Raw genomic sequence first — 15,369 nt, forward strand, 5'->3', positions numbered from 1 at the left:
TATACAATATATTTTTGTTATCTGTGTTAAAGAAAATGTAAGTTGTGTTTTGTTGGAATGGGAGAAGTTTGGTACGCTTCTTTGTGGTGTTTTGTTTCACCCACTACCTGTGAACATGGTCGGCCTGGCGGGTTGTCTAAGCCGGCCCACCAATGTACTGTGGGTTGTTGTGTTGGGTGGTCATCTGTGCTACAGGTTAGTTGTGTTTATTTATATACCTTGTGCTGTGAATTAGTATACTGTGGTGAAGATTACAAGCAAAGGATGTGTTTAGTAGCTAAGGTAATACAAGTGATATTATTGTTTGCCAGACGGAGAATGTAGGGACGCCCTGGACCTCGTGTCGGTTGGTGTGTTGGTTGGTCCTCCGTGCTACAGGTTAGTTGTGTTTATTTACCTGCCATGTGCTGTGATTAGTATAATTTGGTGAAGGTTACAAATAGAGGATGTATTAGTAAGATAGGGTAATGTACAAGGGATATATTGTTGCCAGACAGAGTTGTGAGGACGCCCTGGACTGGATGATAGTTGGGGTGACATGTCAGGTGTGCTACGGGGATTCGAAGAGCGTCAGTGTGGGCCACTGAAGTGAGTACATTATGGGAATTTATTGTGTATTATGAGTGATATACAAGTGAAGTTAGTTGGATTTTGTATACTGATTGTTGCTTTATTTTTATATTTGGGATATGATTGTAACGGATGTCAGAATCTCTACATGAAGTGTTATTTTCTTGGTACCATTGTGAGGGATTGAACTGGGTGTACTATGATATGTGGATGTGTATTGATTTGCCCATGTTTGCAGGTCGAAACACTTCAAGCAATAAACACCTGTTACGATTTGTGGTTTATTACACATTTGGAATCCCCAACATTTCGACTTCAACCACAATGGGCTGGCAAGAGGAGATGGAATTGTTAAAGAGGAAGAGGGCCATTGCCAAGGGGAAATTCACAAGAAAGGTGACCCTGCTGGATGAGGGTGTACGGGAAGGTGAGCCAGTATCAGTATTGAAGAATAACTATGAACAGATTTCTGAGGCCTTTCAACACCTAGAAGACAGTAATGATGTGATATTAAAATATGTGTGTGATAATAAATTAGAAGACAAGTTAGTTAAGGAGGCTGAAGAATACATGCTAGATTGTGAAAGAATCATGAAGAAAAGACTAACAGAAATTAGTAACATTGAAAACATACAGAACAGTGTCAAGCCTAAAGTGAAGATAAAGGCATTTGAGCCTCCTAAATTTGATGGGAATTTAAGAGAGTACCCTCGTTTTAAGGAGGACTTTAAAAATCTAGTCAAAAGTGTGTATGGTGAAGATGCGTATGCATTGAAAATGTGTCTCAGTGGTGATGCCCTTCAGACTGTCAGAGGTGCAGAAGGTAATTATGAAGAAATGTTTGAAAGGTTAGATGACAAGTTTGGAAATGCAAGAAAGGTGGTGGACTTGGTAATAAGTGACCTTAGGGCTTTGAAAAGGATCAATGAAGGTGATACCAAAGGATTTATAAGGATGGTGGATCAGGTGGAACAGTGTTGGCTAGATTTGAAAAATATAAACTTGAATGAGGAACTTAATACTGCTAATGTAGTCAGTCATATTGAGAAGGTGTTGCCCACACTTCAGAAGAGGGAGTGGGTAATAAAGGCAGAAGAGGTATCTGCTACTAGTGATCTCTTTCCCACTTTATTGAAATTTCTGCAAAGAGAGAGAAAGGTATTGGAGTATATGAATTCTAGTGTCAGATCTACTGGCGGTGATAGAAGTTCAGTACATCATGTAAATAATTCAGCTGACAAGGTCATGGAGTCAGATCTGGTAATACTAATAAAACAGATGAAGGAAGAGCAACAACTAAAGAATAAAGAGTTAGAGTCATGTATTGTAAATTTGACGGAGATGGTGAAAGGTACCCACTTGAAGACTGGAAATAATGAGGGAGGATGCTGGATTCACAATTCCAGGAACCATGATACTCTTGATTGTTATAAATTTAAGAATCTCAGCAACAAGGAGAGGTTTGAGTTAGCTAGAAGCAATGGAATATGTTTTAAATGCTTAAAGGGATATCATCAGGCATGGAATTGTGTGATGTCAGGATCAGGGGTCAAGGTGTGTGTAACCGTCATCATCATCCACTGGTGCATTTTGAACAGGAAGAAGGTGCTAGTCATAATACAGTATCTGCAAACACTCTGAACACCTTATTGAATATCAGTACTGTGTACAGTAACACTCAACCTATAACAGTACTGTGGGATTCAGGTTCTGACATAACCTTGGTGACACACAGTATGGCAGAAAAACTAAGTTTGAAGGGCAAGGATGTGAATTTATCCATGATCAAGGTTGGCAATGTAATTGAACATCATTCTACCAAAGAATATTGCATACCACTGATTGATAGGACTGGGCATGTATGGGAAATTAATGCCATTGGTATAGAGGAAATATCTGCTAAAATCAATGAATTTGATGTGTCAGGAGTTAAGGAGTTATTTGTAGGAGTATCAAACCATGATATTAATCGCCCTTGTGGTGAGATTGACATGCTGATTGGGGCCAATTACAGTGAATTATTGCCTAAAGTTGTTCAGACTAATGAAGGTCTTCAATTGTTAGAGAATCCATTTGGGTTCAGTATACGTGGCAGACACAGCAAAATAACAGCCTCAGGGAGCACGACGAACCATGTGATTGTGAGAACTCACAAGGTGTCAAGCTCAATAAGCCTCAATGAGATCAAGGTAGAACCTACAGATAAACTTAAGTCACAATTAGATAAATTCTTTGCTTTAGAGGAGAGTGGGGTGCAGTGTGACACAAGATGCCTTAAATGCCTGTGTAAGGGTTGCCCTGTAAGTGACTGTGTCAATATTAAGGAAGAAAGAGAACTGAAATTGATTGAGGAGGGATTAGTATATCATGAAGAAGGGAAGTATTGGACAGCAAGCTATCCTTGGATAAGGGACCCGAGACATCTTAAGAACAATGTAAAAGTGGCTGTGGCTAGATTAAAAACTACAGAAAATAGACTGAAAAAATTGGATATCCAGTATGCCCAGAGTTATCACAATGAAATCAAGGACATGGTGAAAAGGGGGGTAGCGAGACAATTAAGTGAAGAGGTAATGCAGTCATACAATGGCCCAATTCACTACATTTCCCATCATGAAGTATTGAAACCAGATTCTGCTTCAACACCTCTGCGTATTGTATTTAACTCATCTTCATCATACATGGGAAAAAAACTTAATGATTTTTGGGCAAAAGGACCAGTTGTTCTTAACAACATGATTGGAGTCTTGCTAAGATTTAGACAGGAAAGGGTTGCCATAACTGGTGATATATCAAAAATGTATCATTCTGTGAAAATCAACACACTGGACCAACACACACACCGATTTCTTTGGAGAGATTTAAACAGTAACAAACCACCTGATCACTATGCCCTGACCTCAGTGACTTTTGGGGATAGGCCGAGTGGGACCATAGCTGTGCTAGCATTAAGGCATACTAGTGAAAAATTTGGTAAGGGAGATCCTGAAGTTTATAACATAATTGTAAACAACACATATGTTGATGATATTCTCTATTCCATTGATACGGTAGAAAAGGCTTTTGATTTGATACAAAGAGCAGAACATGTAATATCTCTTGGAAACTTTCATGTGAAGCATTGGATAGTAAGTGGGCAACATGAGAATCATAGTATCAACATCATGGAATCTGACAATGGAGTAATTTTAGTGGGTCAAAGAATATCAAAATGGTTAAAGGAAAACTGGAATCAAGATCACTTCATGTTGATACCAGCTAACCACCCAGTTACTAGACTGTATGTGTCCAGCTTACATAGTAGAGATCATGCAGGTATTGAAACCACCTTGGCCAAGTTACAGAGTAAGTTTTGGGTGCCGGGAGCCAGGAAATTAATAAAGTCAATTAAAGATAAATGTGTCATGTAGAAAACTCTCAAAACAAACTGAGAACCAGTGTATGGGTCAGGTGTTAGAAGAAAGAATGAAGCCAACTCCACCATTCTATCATACTGCTGTCGATTTGTTTGGACCATTCGATTAAGGACACTGTTAAAAGGAGAACTCATGGTAAGGTATATGGGGTAATATTCAACTGCTTAGTTACTAGGGCAGTTTATGTAGATTTGGCAGAAGGATACAGTGCAAGTGATTTCATGGCAACTTATCAAAGATTCATCTCAGTCAGGGGTGCACCCAGAATACTGTATTCTGACAGAGGGAGCCAGCTGATAGCAGCTGGAAAGAATATTGAAAGAATTGGAAAAAATGAAGGAGTTACTTGGAAATATAATAGACCTAGTGATGCACTGTGGTACAATGGTGCCAGTGAATCCCTTATCAAATCAGTGAAAAGAAATCTTTGTATTGCAATTGGGGATTCAGTATTAACTTTTGGTGAACTTCAGACAGCCTTATTTAATGTAGCCAGTATGATGAATGAAAGACCCATAGGGGTAAAACCTTGCTTTAATTTAGAACTTGGTAATTACCTCTGCCCTAATGATCTATTGCTTGGACGAGCTAGTGTAAAATGTCCACAGGGAATATATGAATCAGATGGAGACCATAAAAAAAGATTAGAGTTTATTCAGAAAATTGTTGAATCATTTTGGAGAAAATGGCAGAGAGATTTCTTTCCAACGATGGTAGTAAGACAAAAATGGCACACCAATAGGAGAAATGTAAGAGTGGGTGATGTGGTTTTAGTTCAAGATGCTAATGCAGTTATAAGAACCTGGAAATTAGCTCAAGTAATAAAGGCAGATCCAGGTCGTGATGGTGCTGTAAGAGATGTAGACTTAAGGTATAAGATAGTCAAGGAAGGTAAAGGATATGATGGGGTGACAGACAAAGTCATGAGTAGGTCAGTGCATAGGTTAATAGTGTTATTACCTAAGGAAGAACAAGAGTGATGATGAGTGTGTAGGATCATTATAGATATGATTTATCTATGTGTACCAAAGCATTCTATGTACTACCTGTGTATATTGTATGTTCACTTTGGTCGGGGTGGAGTGTATCATTAAAATGATATGTTAACCATCTATTATTTATTTATACAATATATTTTTGTTATCTGTGTTAAAGAAAATGTAAGTTGTGTTTTGTTGGAATGGGAGAAGTTTGGTACGCTTCTTTGTGGTGTTTTGTTTCACCCACTACCTGTGAACATGGTCGGCCTGGCGGGTTGTCTAAGCCGGCCCACCAATGTACTGTGGGTTGTTGTGTTGGGTGGTCATCTGTGCTACAGGTTAGTTGTGTTTATTTATATACCTTGTGCTGTGAATTAGTATACTGTGGTGAAGATTACAAGCAAAGGATGTGTTTAGTAGCTAAGGTAATACAAGTGATATTATTGTTTGCCAGACGGAGAATGTAGGGACGCCCTGGACCTCGTGTCGGTTGGTGTGTTGGTTGGTCCTCCGTGCTACAGGTTAGTTGTGTTTATTTACCTGCCATGTGCTGTGATTAGTATAATTTGGTGAAGGTTACAAATAGAGGATGTATTAGTAAGATAGGGTAATGTACAAGGGATATATTGTTGCCAGACAGAGTTGTGAGGACGCCCTGGACTGGATGATAGTTGGGGTGACATGTCAGGTGTGCTACGGGGATTCGAAGAGCGTCAGTGTGGGCCACTGAAGTGAGTACATTATGGGAATTTATTGTGTATTATGAGTGATATACAAGTGAAGTTAGTTGGATTTTGTATACTGATTGTTGCTTTATTTTTATATTTGGGATATGATTGTAACGGATGTCAGAATCTCTACATGAAGTGTTATTTTCTTGGTACCATTGTGAGGGATTGAACTGGGTGTACTATGATATGTGGATGTGTATTGATTTGCCCATGTTTGCAGGTCGAAACACTTCAAGCAATAAACACCTGTTACGATTTGTGGTTTATTACACATTTGGAATCCCCAACAATCAGCAAGAGTGGCGCAACCAGACCGTCCCTCCTGACTCCACCACCACTCAGGTTAGTCCCGCAGCTCTCCACCGACGCCCACTCACTCCTCCAGGCCACCTCTCTATCCTCCATTACCTTCCGTCCATTTCATTTTCCTTACATGAGAGTCACAGAAAATATTAAATAAATAAATGAATGAATTGAGAACTGATTGAACATAAAAGGAAGAAGAAAAATAATTAAAAGGAGTAGGACGAGGAGAAGGGGTGAAAGGAAAACAGAGGCAGGAAAGAAGTTATATATCAACAATGACCATTAAGTAGTGGCAACTGACCGCCTACTTCACGGCTACTCTCAGATCCAGGACTTGGTCTCCAATACCAATTACACGGTGCTCATTGCTGGGAGGACAGGGAAGGGCGTGGGCGCCTCAACCACTGTCTACATCTACATCCGGGCAACCCTGGAACCCGAACTGCACAGAAATACTGAGTGTAAGTCTGCTGAGCGCTCAACTTTGTGCTTACACTCATATTCCCCCTAAACTCTCTCTCTCTCTCTCTCTCTCTCTCTCTCTCTCTCTCTCTCTCTCTCTCTCTCTCTCTCTCTCTCTCTCTCTCTCTCTCTCTCTCTCTCTGTTTATCTATCTCGTTTTATCTGTCTCTATCTTTGTATCTAGCTGTCTACCTACCTATATATCTATCTAGCTATCTATCTATGTCTTTATCCGTATGTATGTGTGTGGGTGTGTGTGTGTTGGTAAGGGTGCCAACATAGCGCACTATTTACATTGTCAATTTATTCTTCATGTTCATAATCTTACATGGAAATTCTGATTGTTCATTATTTTATCACTGTTTCCCTTAATTAAATAGCATATGTAGATATGCCTGTGTAACTTATGTGTTAAGTCGCTTCCGAGGCTGTGTGCCATGTACTAACTGCTTTCCCTTTCGTGTGTGTGCGCGCGCGTGTGTGTGTGTGTGTGTGTGGCAGCAGTGGCAGTGATCAGCGTGGTGTCCTTCCTGGTGATAGTAACCTGTGTTGTAGCAGTCTTGCTCTGCCTCAGGATCCTGCGCCTCAGAAACAACTCTCCGTCAGTGTTTCAGGTGAGTGTCTTGTCCAGCTCAGTACCATTTGCGCTGCTGCTACTACTGCTGATGGTCATGATGCTGACGATGAGGAGGAGATTAATCATAATGAACGTGCTGTATTTTTGGTTTGTTGCCTATGAATGAGATGTGAATTTGCTACAATACCAAAAAACTACCCATGAGTGATGCCTCCCCTAAGCAAGCATGATTTAAATGAATACTGAACTCAGGCACATTTTCGTCTATTAATAATTAGCTTTTGAGTGGAGGCAGATTCCAAAATAAACACTACAGAGTTCACTACAGCTGTTGATTCCCTTGCTGCCTTAATCTGCTTGTTGAGGATGAACCGGATGACCATAAACATGTGAATGGTGTGTGGTGGTGATGAAGTAGTAACTTTCAGGGTAATGGGACATGCCGCATGGTGTACGTCAATGGGGTAAAGTCCTCAGGCAGGGATCATGGAACAGAACCTGATGATTACAAGCCCATGCTAGCCACTCTACCTCCCGCCACACAGAACCAACACTGAGATACGAAGGTAAGGAAGCTTTAACCCTGCCAAAAGTAAGCCGAATGAGAGCGCATGAATCCTTAATGATGTTTTGTCCCTCTTCTTGAAACTTTTTTCGTACAGTGTAAACACCTGATAGATGTTAATTAGAAACCCAAGATATTCATCACCCCTAAAGAATTAATGACAAGTGTTAATGTTCTACAGGGAGGTCCTGGTTCGCATGACGATGGCATTGTGGCTGACAGCTTATTCGACCCCAGTGCAAAATGAACCAGGTAGCGTTTAGCTCTCACTCTTCTGCTGTTCCATACGAGTCACTCGACTAGGGGTGTGAGTGGTGCTTGATGCCACCCTTAACTTTCCCTTCACACCTCCAGGATGACGGGACAAGCGAGGGCATGGGTCCTTTGCGGGACGGTCTCAACCACCACAGGATGCTGGACATCTTGGACGACATTGACGATGTTGATGACGGCTCCAAGAGGTTGCTGCAGACCGTTTCCACAACACAAGCGGTATTTTTCAAGAATATGAAAGAATTCAACCTAAGGTCTATGTATAACTCCTCTCAGGTTGACCACCACTCCTCACCTGATGGCGCTGGGGTGGCCCCAGCAGTTTCCTCCTAGAATTGCATTCACGGGTGAAGGCACGGGTTTAGAGAGTACGAGTTGGGGGTTTGAGGAACCCCATCCAAGTAAGAAATAAATGTATATTGGGAGGGAGTTTAACTTGTGGCATGAGATTAAGATTAATACTTAACTTTGGTCAGAATTTACTTGTTGATACTAATACGAGACAGGTTCTGGACCTGGCCATCCCTATGCCACACCAAGTATTGCCCACCATCATGTGTCCGCACTTCGTGTGATGAAAGTAATCCACTGAAATGAATTTTATCAACTGACAAAATGAAATGGGACTGAATTATATATATATATATATATATATATATATATATATATATATATATATATATATATATATATATATATATATATATATATATATATATATATATATATATATATATATATATATATATATAGACACACACAGACACATGGGTTACACTTGTATCACACAATCAGTTGCTCTCCATCATGCTATGCACCGATCCAAAGCCAGTCTCAACAAGCCTTATAGGTGAAATAGACGACTTTTCAAACCAGTAAGCCAGTTATCACGCCAGGTATGGCCACTATCTTGGTTTAGAACACTTCCTGAAGGGCTAACAGCTCCTGCCAGGCGTTACGCTGCAAGCAGAGCCAAAAACTCTTATTCCAAGCATACATACATCAGTGATAGTTTTATATCACCTACAGAAAGCAAGTCCAGAGTCGCCTCTGCTACTTTTCAATACACACGTTCTCCACAGGTCGAAACTGGAGACTTGTACAGGATGACCCAAATACGTAGAATAGCATAAGAAAATATATTAGTTATTGGTTATACTGTAACACGGACTAGTCTGAGCTCCCTTGCTACCATTATTTCCTCGACTCCCTTATTAAAGAGAATGGGGACTTATTTTTCAGCACCACGTTTTGGGTTACATTTAGAAGGCTTCATCACCTCATGTAGATAAGCTGATTTATAGCATTGATTTATAGATGTACCGAAGTTTGACAGCCGATGGGTTGGCGATGGGCATGGATTGTTTCCCCGAGAGCAGTGTGTTCGTCCAACTATGAATAGTTTCCCAAAAAATTATCCTTGGCTATGTAAAGTGAGTAGTAGGTGCGTGGGTGTAGGACGTGATAGTTTCTCTTCCTTTGCATCCTTATGGAATTTATTTTGTTTTCCATAGAATATTTTTTATACATTATGGGAAGGGAGAAAAAAAAATATTTCCTGCAAAACCTAAACTATCATTTCCTTGTATCTCCATTACAGATGTCCCCGCGCCAGTCTGACCCAGAGGCACACCGTCTTGTATCATAGTGTTTTCATACCGTACAGTACTTCTTTCTAGGCTTAAGTTCAGTTTCACTTATTCATCATAGGTCGAATTCGTAACTTTTTCCACATAGTTGTGCTGAGTTTGGCGTCTCTGAGCAGCGTCCACGACGAGCCATGGTCTTGTGGTGGTGAGGTCCCAACACTTGGTGGGAGGCAAGAGTTCTGACCTGGACGAATTCAAGGATGTTTTCAGGGTGACTTAAAGATGTTCCATGTTTCAAATCTCACAGAAATGCCTCATACCGTAGTTAGAATTTATTGACATGTAGCCTCATAGTATAAATATATAAAATGTCTCAGGAAAGCCAGGTTAAGAAGGATAATTACCTGGCGTAAGGGATGACTTGTTCACCTGTATTTCGTTATATATGCTGGAAAAATACTTGTTACTATTAAATCAAAGAAAATGATGCATCTTAAAACGACGGACATTCGACCAGCGCAGCCTCTCACAAGTTACTGCCAAGCACCATTCTCTTACAACCATTCCTAAACCAATAAATTGCATTTCTTTTCCTGTATCCAAGAAGAAAATGTGCACCTTGTTGCTGAACATTTCCCGCTGTATCCACACTTTGAAGACTTTCCTAACTGAACATCTGACTTCACATTCTGAGGGTTCTCTGCTCCTCGTGTAGGGACGTCTTCCCAGGAGTCGAGGATGACCCAGGTGGCCGTAGTACATATAATATTATCTTATGCGAGAACTGGTTCCCGTGTGGCGGCAAACCAACCACCACTGGAGGGTATCCATGTTCAACTAATAAATGACAGTTCCCTCCCCCCCCCAAAAAAAAGAGTGACCACCATACACAGCAAGTTCAAATAATGCCATTTTTAAAATACAGGCTCAACATATTTATGCCTCTTGTCATGTACAAGTTCATACCACTTTATAACCACTTTATAATGACATTTGATAGTTCCATCCTGATGTATGGCTCTTGTGTACCATTAAATACTTGAGATTTTTCTTCATTACTTAGATTTCAGAATGACTACATTTTCCTTCAAGCATGTACTCCATTTTTCTTTTCCCAATATAGCTGTGTATAATATATGGTCTAGTGGAGAGGAATGAAACTTATGTCTAAAGTGTATTACATTATCTCGTATAGGGTTCAGAATAAAGCATGTATGAAAATGAAATTCGGTAAACTCGGATCACACTTCCTGTGAAACTGAATTAACTGAATGAATTGCTTCTGTAGTATAAGTGTGTAAAACTGTGCGTCCCATGAATGAGTGGGAGGGAACACAGCTGAATGGGATGAAGAGTGTGAGAACTCAGCTAAGGTTAAAACTGTGATTATTTCGCCTTTGTAATGTAGATGATGAGAAAAAAAAGGTCATGTACTTGTATATTTGAGAAGCTGTTAATCATGTCATGCAGTTCTATATTTGAAAAGCTGCCAATCATAATTTGCAGGAGAATGTATTCTGAATCCTTCAGTGTAAAGTGCTGCCGTCAGTTACTGTGTAATGATAGGGATGAACTGTATTTCCCCCTGCTTGGAATTACATGAGCAGGTTGGCTCGAGAGTGAGCGAGCCGAGTGAAAAATGTGTTACTACTATGGCTTTTCGTTAGAGCCGCCAGTGTTTTACGTGTTTCTTAATGTTGTAAGCAATTTCCTTCGGTATATTAAAAAAAGGTCTATGTCAAGGCAGAAGTGGTCAGACCGGTAGTGTGAGGGAGTAGGGCATGGCCGAGGAACACTGTGAACTCTTCAGCCTGCACTCGTACGTAAGACGTGAAGCAGTGTCGTGTGGCGAGATCCGCGATGAAGCTCCAGCTAGTGCTACCCTCCCTCCTACAGAATGGCCAGGTATTGGTCATATGGTACCTACCTCACCGTGGGAAGGCACCAGACCTCACCTGCCGTGATCTCCCCTCATTTTTCCCTCCAGGTGTGTCATGTATCTTGACAAGACCCACCAGCAAGCCTCTCCTGCCTTCAGCGTCCAGTGAGGCTCCACCGCGCCCCAGTCCATCAGAGTAGCTCAACCTAGTGATCCGTGTGTGCCTTAAACCGGTCTAACTTCAGCGTGAGGAACTCGGTCGCGTAGTTCACTTTGTTAGAAAAGTTATCTTGATGCTTCATAAACCAAACCTTCCCTACATCTTCCGCACCCATTGCCCCTCGTGGTTCTACACCCCGTTGTTAAGGAATAAGTGCCTGAAGGTCATTTCGCCATTCAGCAAATTAACAGTTCCCTTGTCAAATGCTAAATCCGAATCATTGCAACATGAGACGCCATGAGAGCTATCTCGTCTCTCTCTGTGTGGTGCAATCAAGACAGTCATTCGCTGGTTCATTTATCCCGGTGGCCGGGGTTATAGTCTGCAGCAGTTGTTTGCCTAAGTGACTGAGTCGAATAGTAAATGTATGCACGTTTATTTACAAGATGACAAACTTTGGGTTCATATACATCATATATAAAGAGTTTGAGAGTATTATTCAATGTGGATTTAAGAAATATCATTAAAAGTAACGAAATTTGTCTACTTTTCAAGGTGATCTGGTATTTCCTTCTTGCAATTACCTGGAAAATGTAGGGGTAACAGAAAGGTCCTGCTCTCGTCCACATCTCCCTGGCACCCCTGCCTTGGCATCAGCCACTCAGTACCTGGTGGAGGCCGCTGCCCCTCACTCACTCCTTGCCTCCTTTGGATTCCTCGTGTATTTAAGAATTCTTGAAACTAACGTGACGCTCTGTTTTCAAGGAACATTGTCTTTTTCACGGTATAACCTCAGTGGACCGAGTTTATTTATACCATGTATCCATACTACCAATGTTAAAGTTTTTATCGTGACAGGTTCCATTTGTTTGTAAGATGTTTACTATTGTAATTCAATGAAAGATGAACCACGTGCTTCATACGGAGACGAAACTAAAAGCCAAACTAAACAAGCTTTGCTCCAGGTGCCTCGGACAGATGTTACAGTATGTAACAATTTCATCCTTTAGCGTTTTTTGTTGTCTTGTAACTGTTACTATACCTCACAGTGTAGCCCTAAGAAATTTGTACAGTTAACATCAAGCATTAACAAATTTATTCCCGGACATTCCATGGGAGAAGTGGTACTGGTGGGCGAGGCAAGCCAAAGTAGTGCGTCTCCCCGTCCCGTCCCTCCCAAGCCATGGATCAAATACATTCGAGATAAAACAATGAAGGACTTTTCTTCTCCTGCCGGGCCACTGGGAGGGACTCCATACTTGCGTAAGTCATCGCCACTGGGAAAAACGAAAGAGGTTATCTGCGTATCACATCGGTAGGTTAGTATGTAATGAGCGTGAGTATAAAAGCAACACTCAATCATTATTACTTTTATTGGTAATAACAAATTAACCATAAAATCACCTCGGAGCTTACGAGCTAAGAGGCGGGTGACAGTATTAATCCGCCTTACGAAGTAGTCCTTGGTGTCTGAATAATGATTTACTTTTAGAATTAAGTATCCTATACCACTAGATTTTGCATATATTTTTCACAACAGCAGAATAAGAAGACATGTAATGAAGTCCTCAGTGATGAATGGTTTAGGTCAGTGTGAAACATAATACGCTTCCGATCATTGTCGTCTATGTAGTCATCCACCTTAGTGTTTGGTAAGTACACACACTGTATTTCATAAGATTTGTATAGTTTGTGACTGCAGGGTTTAATAAACTCACGAGAGAACGTTTCTATCAAGTAACGGTTGGAGACACAGAGGCACCGAACAATTAAGGGAAACCACCTGACTATGCTGTTAATAGTTCAACTGTTGAGGCATTCATAAATTCTAACTCATTACAAGAAGTGGCAGTCCCTATGCGCTCTAGCTCTCTGCCTTCCAGCTAACTCTAACCCATAGGCAAGCACCAAGGAAGCTCAAGATTCTCATTAGCTTCCTTGGTAAGGAAGCTCAAGATTCTCATTAGCTTCCTTGGTAAGCACTCTGGCGGGCCTCCCTCTCCTCCCCCTAGGGAAAGCCTGGCGCATGTTAACTTGTGCAGTGTAATCTGGTTGTATACCTGTCGTACTTTCCAAAGCGTGTCACAACACAGCTGTAGCGGCGATCTCTGGTGTAGGAGCGTTTCGTGGAAATCCTGAACTAGCCAGCGAGTTTTAAATTTCGCGTTAGCCTTACACTGTTTTAAAATTGAGAATTTTGCCTAACATGTTCGTTTTCAAGGAATTTAGACTACTCTCCACGATCATCGTGTCACGTACTGTCGGTGCACAGTGCACCACCATCCATTACAGTGTGGGTTAGACAGATTTATGGAAAGGGATGATAGGTGGAAATAGGTAGGTATGATTCATACAGGGACTGCCACGTGTAGGCCTGATGGCTTCTTGCAGCTTCCCTTATTTCTTATGTTCTTATGACTTGCGTCCTAACTCCAGACTTGTTCGCAGCGCCACACCGCGATGAACGCGTTTATGTTGACACCTCTTTCATTCAGACGGATTCGTTTTCACTTCACTCGCTGCTATGAACCGAGGCGTTCCATTTAGCCTGCCAGGTCAGGAACTGCAGCCAATACACAGTCAATCTGCAGAGTCCGGTGATCATCGAGATGCAACTGGACTGGAGGACTGACTGGGGAAGAACTAAGCATTTCAGAGGCAGTGTCACTTAGTTTTCAGGTCATATCTAAGTATTAAAGTGTTGGAGTAGGCTAATTTTATGACGTATATAGTTTCAGATCTTCCGCTAATTTTTCAGGTTTACCATCAAGTAATGTATAAGGTTCGTGATTCTTGACTTGTAAGGGTAACTTCGGTAACTTCTCATGAGGCCGTCGAGTGTGGAGAAATTTGATATTTTATAAGTCCAGCGAGCTCTGCATCAGCCAAGGATAAACATTGAAATTATTTTCTTTTATTTATAACTGGGATCTGTGGGTAGCAGCATATTAGGATATCATGGTATCTATACAGCTGATCCCTCCAATCACGCGCTGCCACTCGTGAGGCCATTCCGGCCATTCAATCATCTCCAGTGGCCACGGTGGCTGTCGTGATCTCATCTCTGCACTCCGTCTGTTGTGCCAAAAATAATCTTTCTCTAATTATATCAGAGAATGATCAAGGCTATAAATCCTGATTTATTCTAAGCAGGAACAGGTAAGTAATGAAAATCATGATTAACAAGTGAAATGAACGGCAGAGAATTAACGTTCATGGTGTTCATAGTGCTTATTTTTGTATAATATTTTCTTTATTGACGTCAGGGGATTCTTGAGGGTAAACAAGGTCAGATGTTTATATCAGGGAACAGATGGGCTCTAGAAACCTTAGATAATGTGTGGGCAGAGCGGTATTTGACAAAACCTAACTACAGATTACCGGGTGTTGGTGTCTCGGTTTCCTTACCAATATCAGAGCTTTTCAGGATATACTTATATATATATATATATATATATATATATATATATATATATATATATATATATATATATATATATATATATATATATATATATATATATATATATATATATATATATATATATATATATATATATATATATATATATATATATATATATTGGAAATTTTGAGTAGTAAGTGAGGTGAGATGATACCCAGTGGCGGCTGTCGCACGAAGAAAACCTGAAGAACTGCATTAGACGTTACTCACTTCATTGCCAGTAGAGCGATGCATTTCTGAATGTGTGTTGCACAGGGGTTCCCGCTTGTGTGTGTGTGTGTGTGTGTGTGTGATGCTAACTATATGCAGGACTTATCTAAAATTATATTACATACTGTTTTAATTTCTTTTATTCATTTCAAATCAAAAAATGTGGATTTATTGTTAATAAATGG

The 15,369-nt window shown here is 40.6% G+C and overlaps 1 protein-coding gene across 13 annotated transcripts; it reads left to right on the plus strand.

Moving 5' to 3' along the window:
* Nucleotide 1: 1 nt before the first annotated feature.
* Nucleotides 2-12,720, plus strand: LOC135102184 (uncharacterized). Of its 13 annotated transcripts, none has more exons than XM_064006999.1 (10): nucleotides 2-588; nucleotides 809-5,304; nucleotides 5,421-5,487; nucleotides 5,603-5,697; nucleotides 5,918-6,039; nucleotides 6,329-6,464; nucleotides 6,967-7,079; nucleotides 7,471-7,608; nucleotides 7,789-7,859; nucleotides 7,962-12,720. In XM_064006999.1, exon 2 carries the CDS (start codon nucleotides 2,067-2,069, stop codon nucleotides 3,978-3,980), a length of 1,914 nt encoding a protein of 637 aa, XP_063863069.1. In that variant the 5' UTR covers nucleotides 2-588; nucleotides 809-2,066; the 3' UTR covers nucleotides 3,981-5,304; nucleotides 5,421-5,487; nucleotides 5,603-5,697; nucleotides 5,918-6,039; nucleotides 6,329-6,464; nucleotides 6,967-7,079; nucleotides 7,471-7,608; nucleotides 7,789-7,859; nucleotides 7,962-12,720. The 13 variants fall into 13 exon arrangements, with proteins under 13 accessions (XP_063863069.1, XP_063863073.1, XP_063863066.1 ...); XM_064007003.1 differs by having other exon boundaries at nucleotides 5,607-5,697; XM_064006996.1 differs by having other exon boundaries at nucleotides 2-195; nucleotides 312-378; nucleotides 494-588; nucleotides 809-5,697.
* Nucleotides 12,721-15,369: the final 2,649 nt, after the last annotated feature.

This window comes from Scylla paramamosain, chromosome 7, assembly GCF_035594125.1.
Source record: "Scylla paramamosain isolate STU-SP2022 chromosome 7, ASM3559412v1, whole genome shotgun sequence".
NCBI classification, from domain to species: Eukaryota; Metazoa; Arthropoda; class Malacostraca; order Decapoda; family Portunidae; genus Scylla; species Scylla paramamosain.

Coding starts and splice junctions, on each gene's coding strand:
- LOC135102184 (XM_064006992.1), top strand. CDS start 2,067: ATGCTTAAAGGGATATCATCAGGCATGGAATTGTGTGATGTCAGGATC.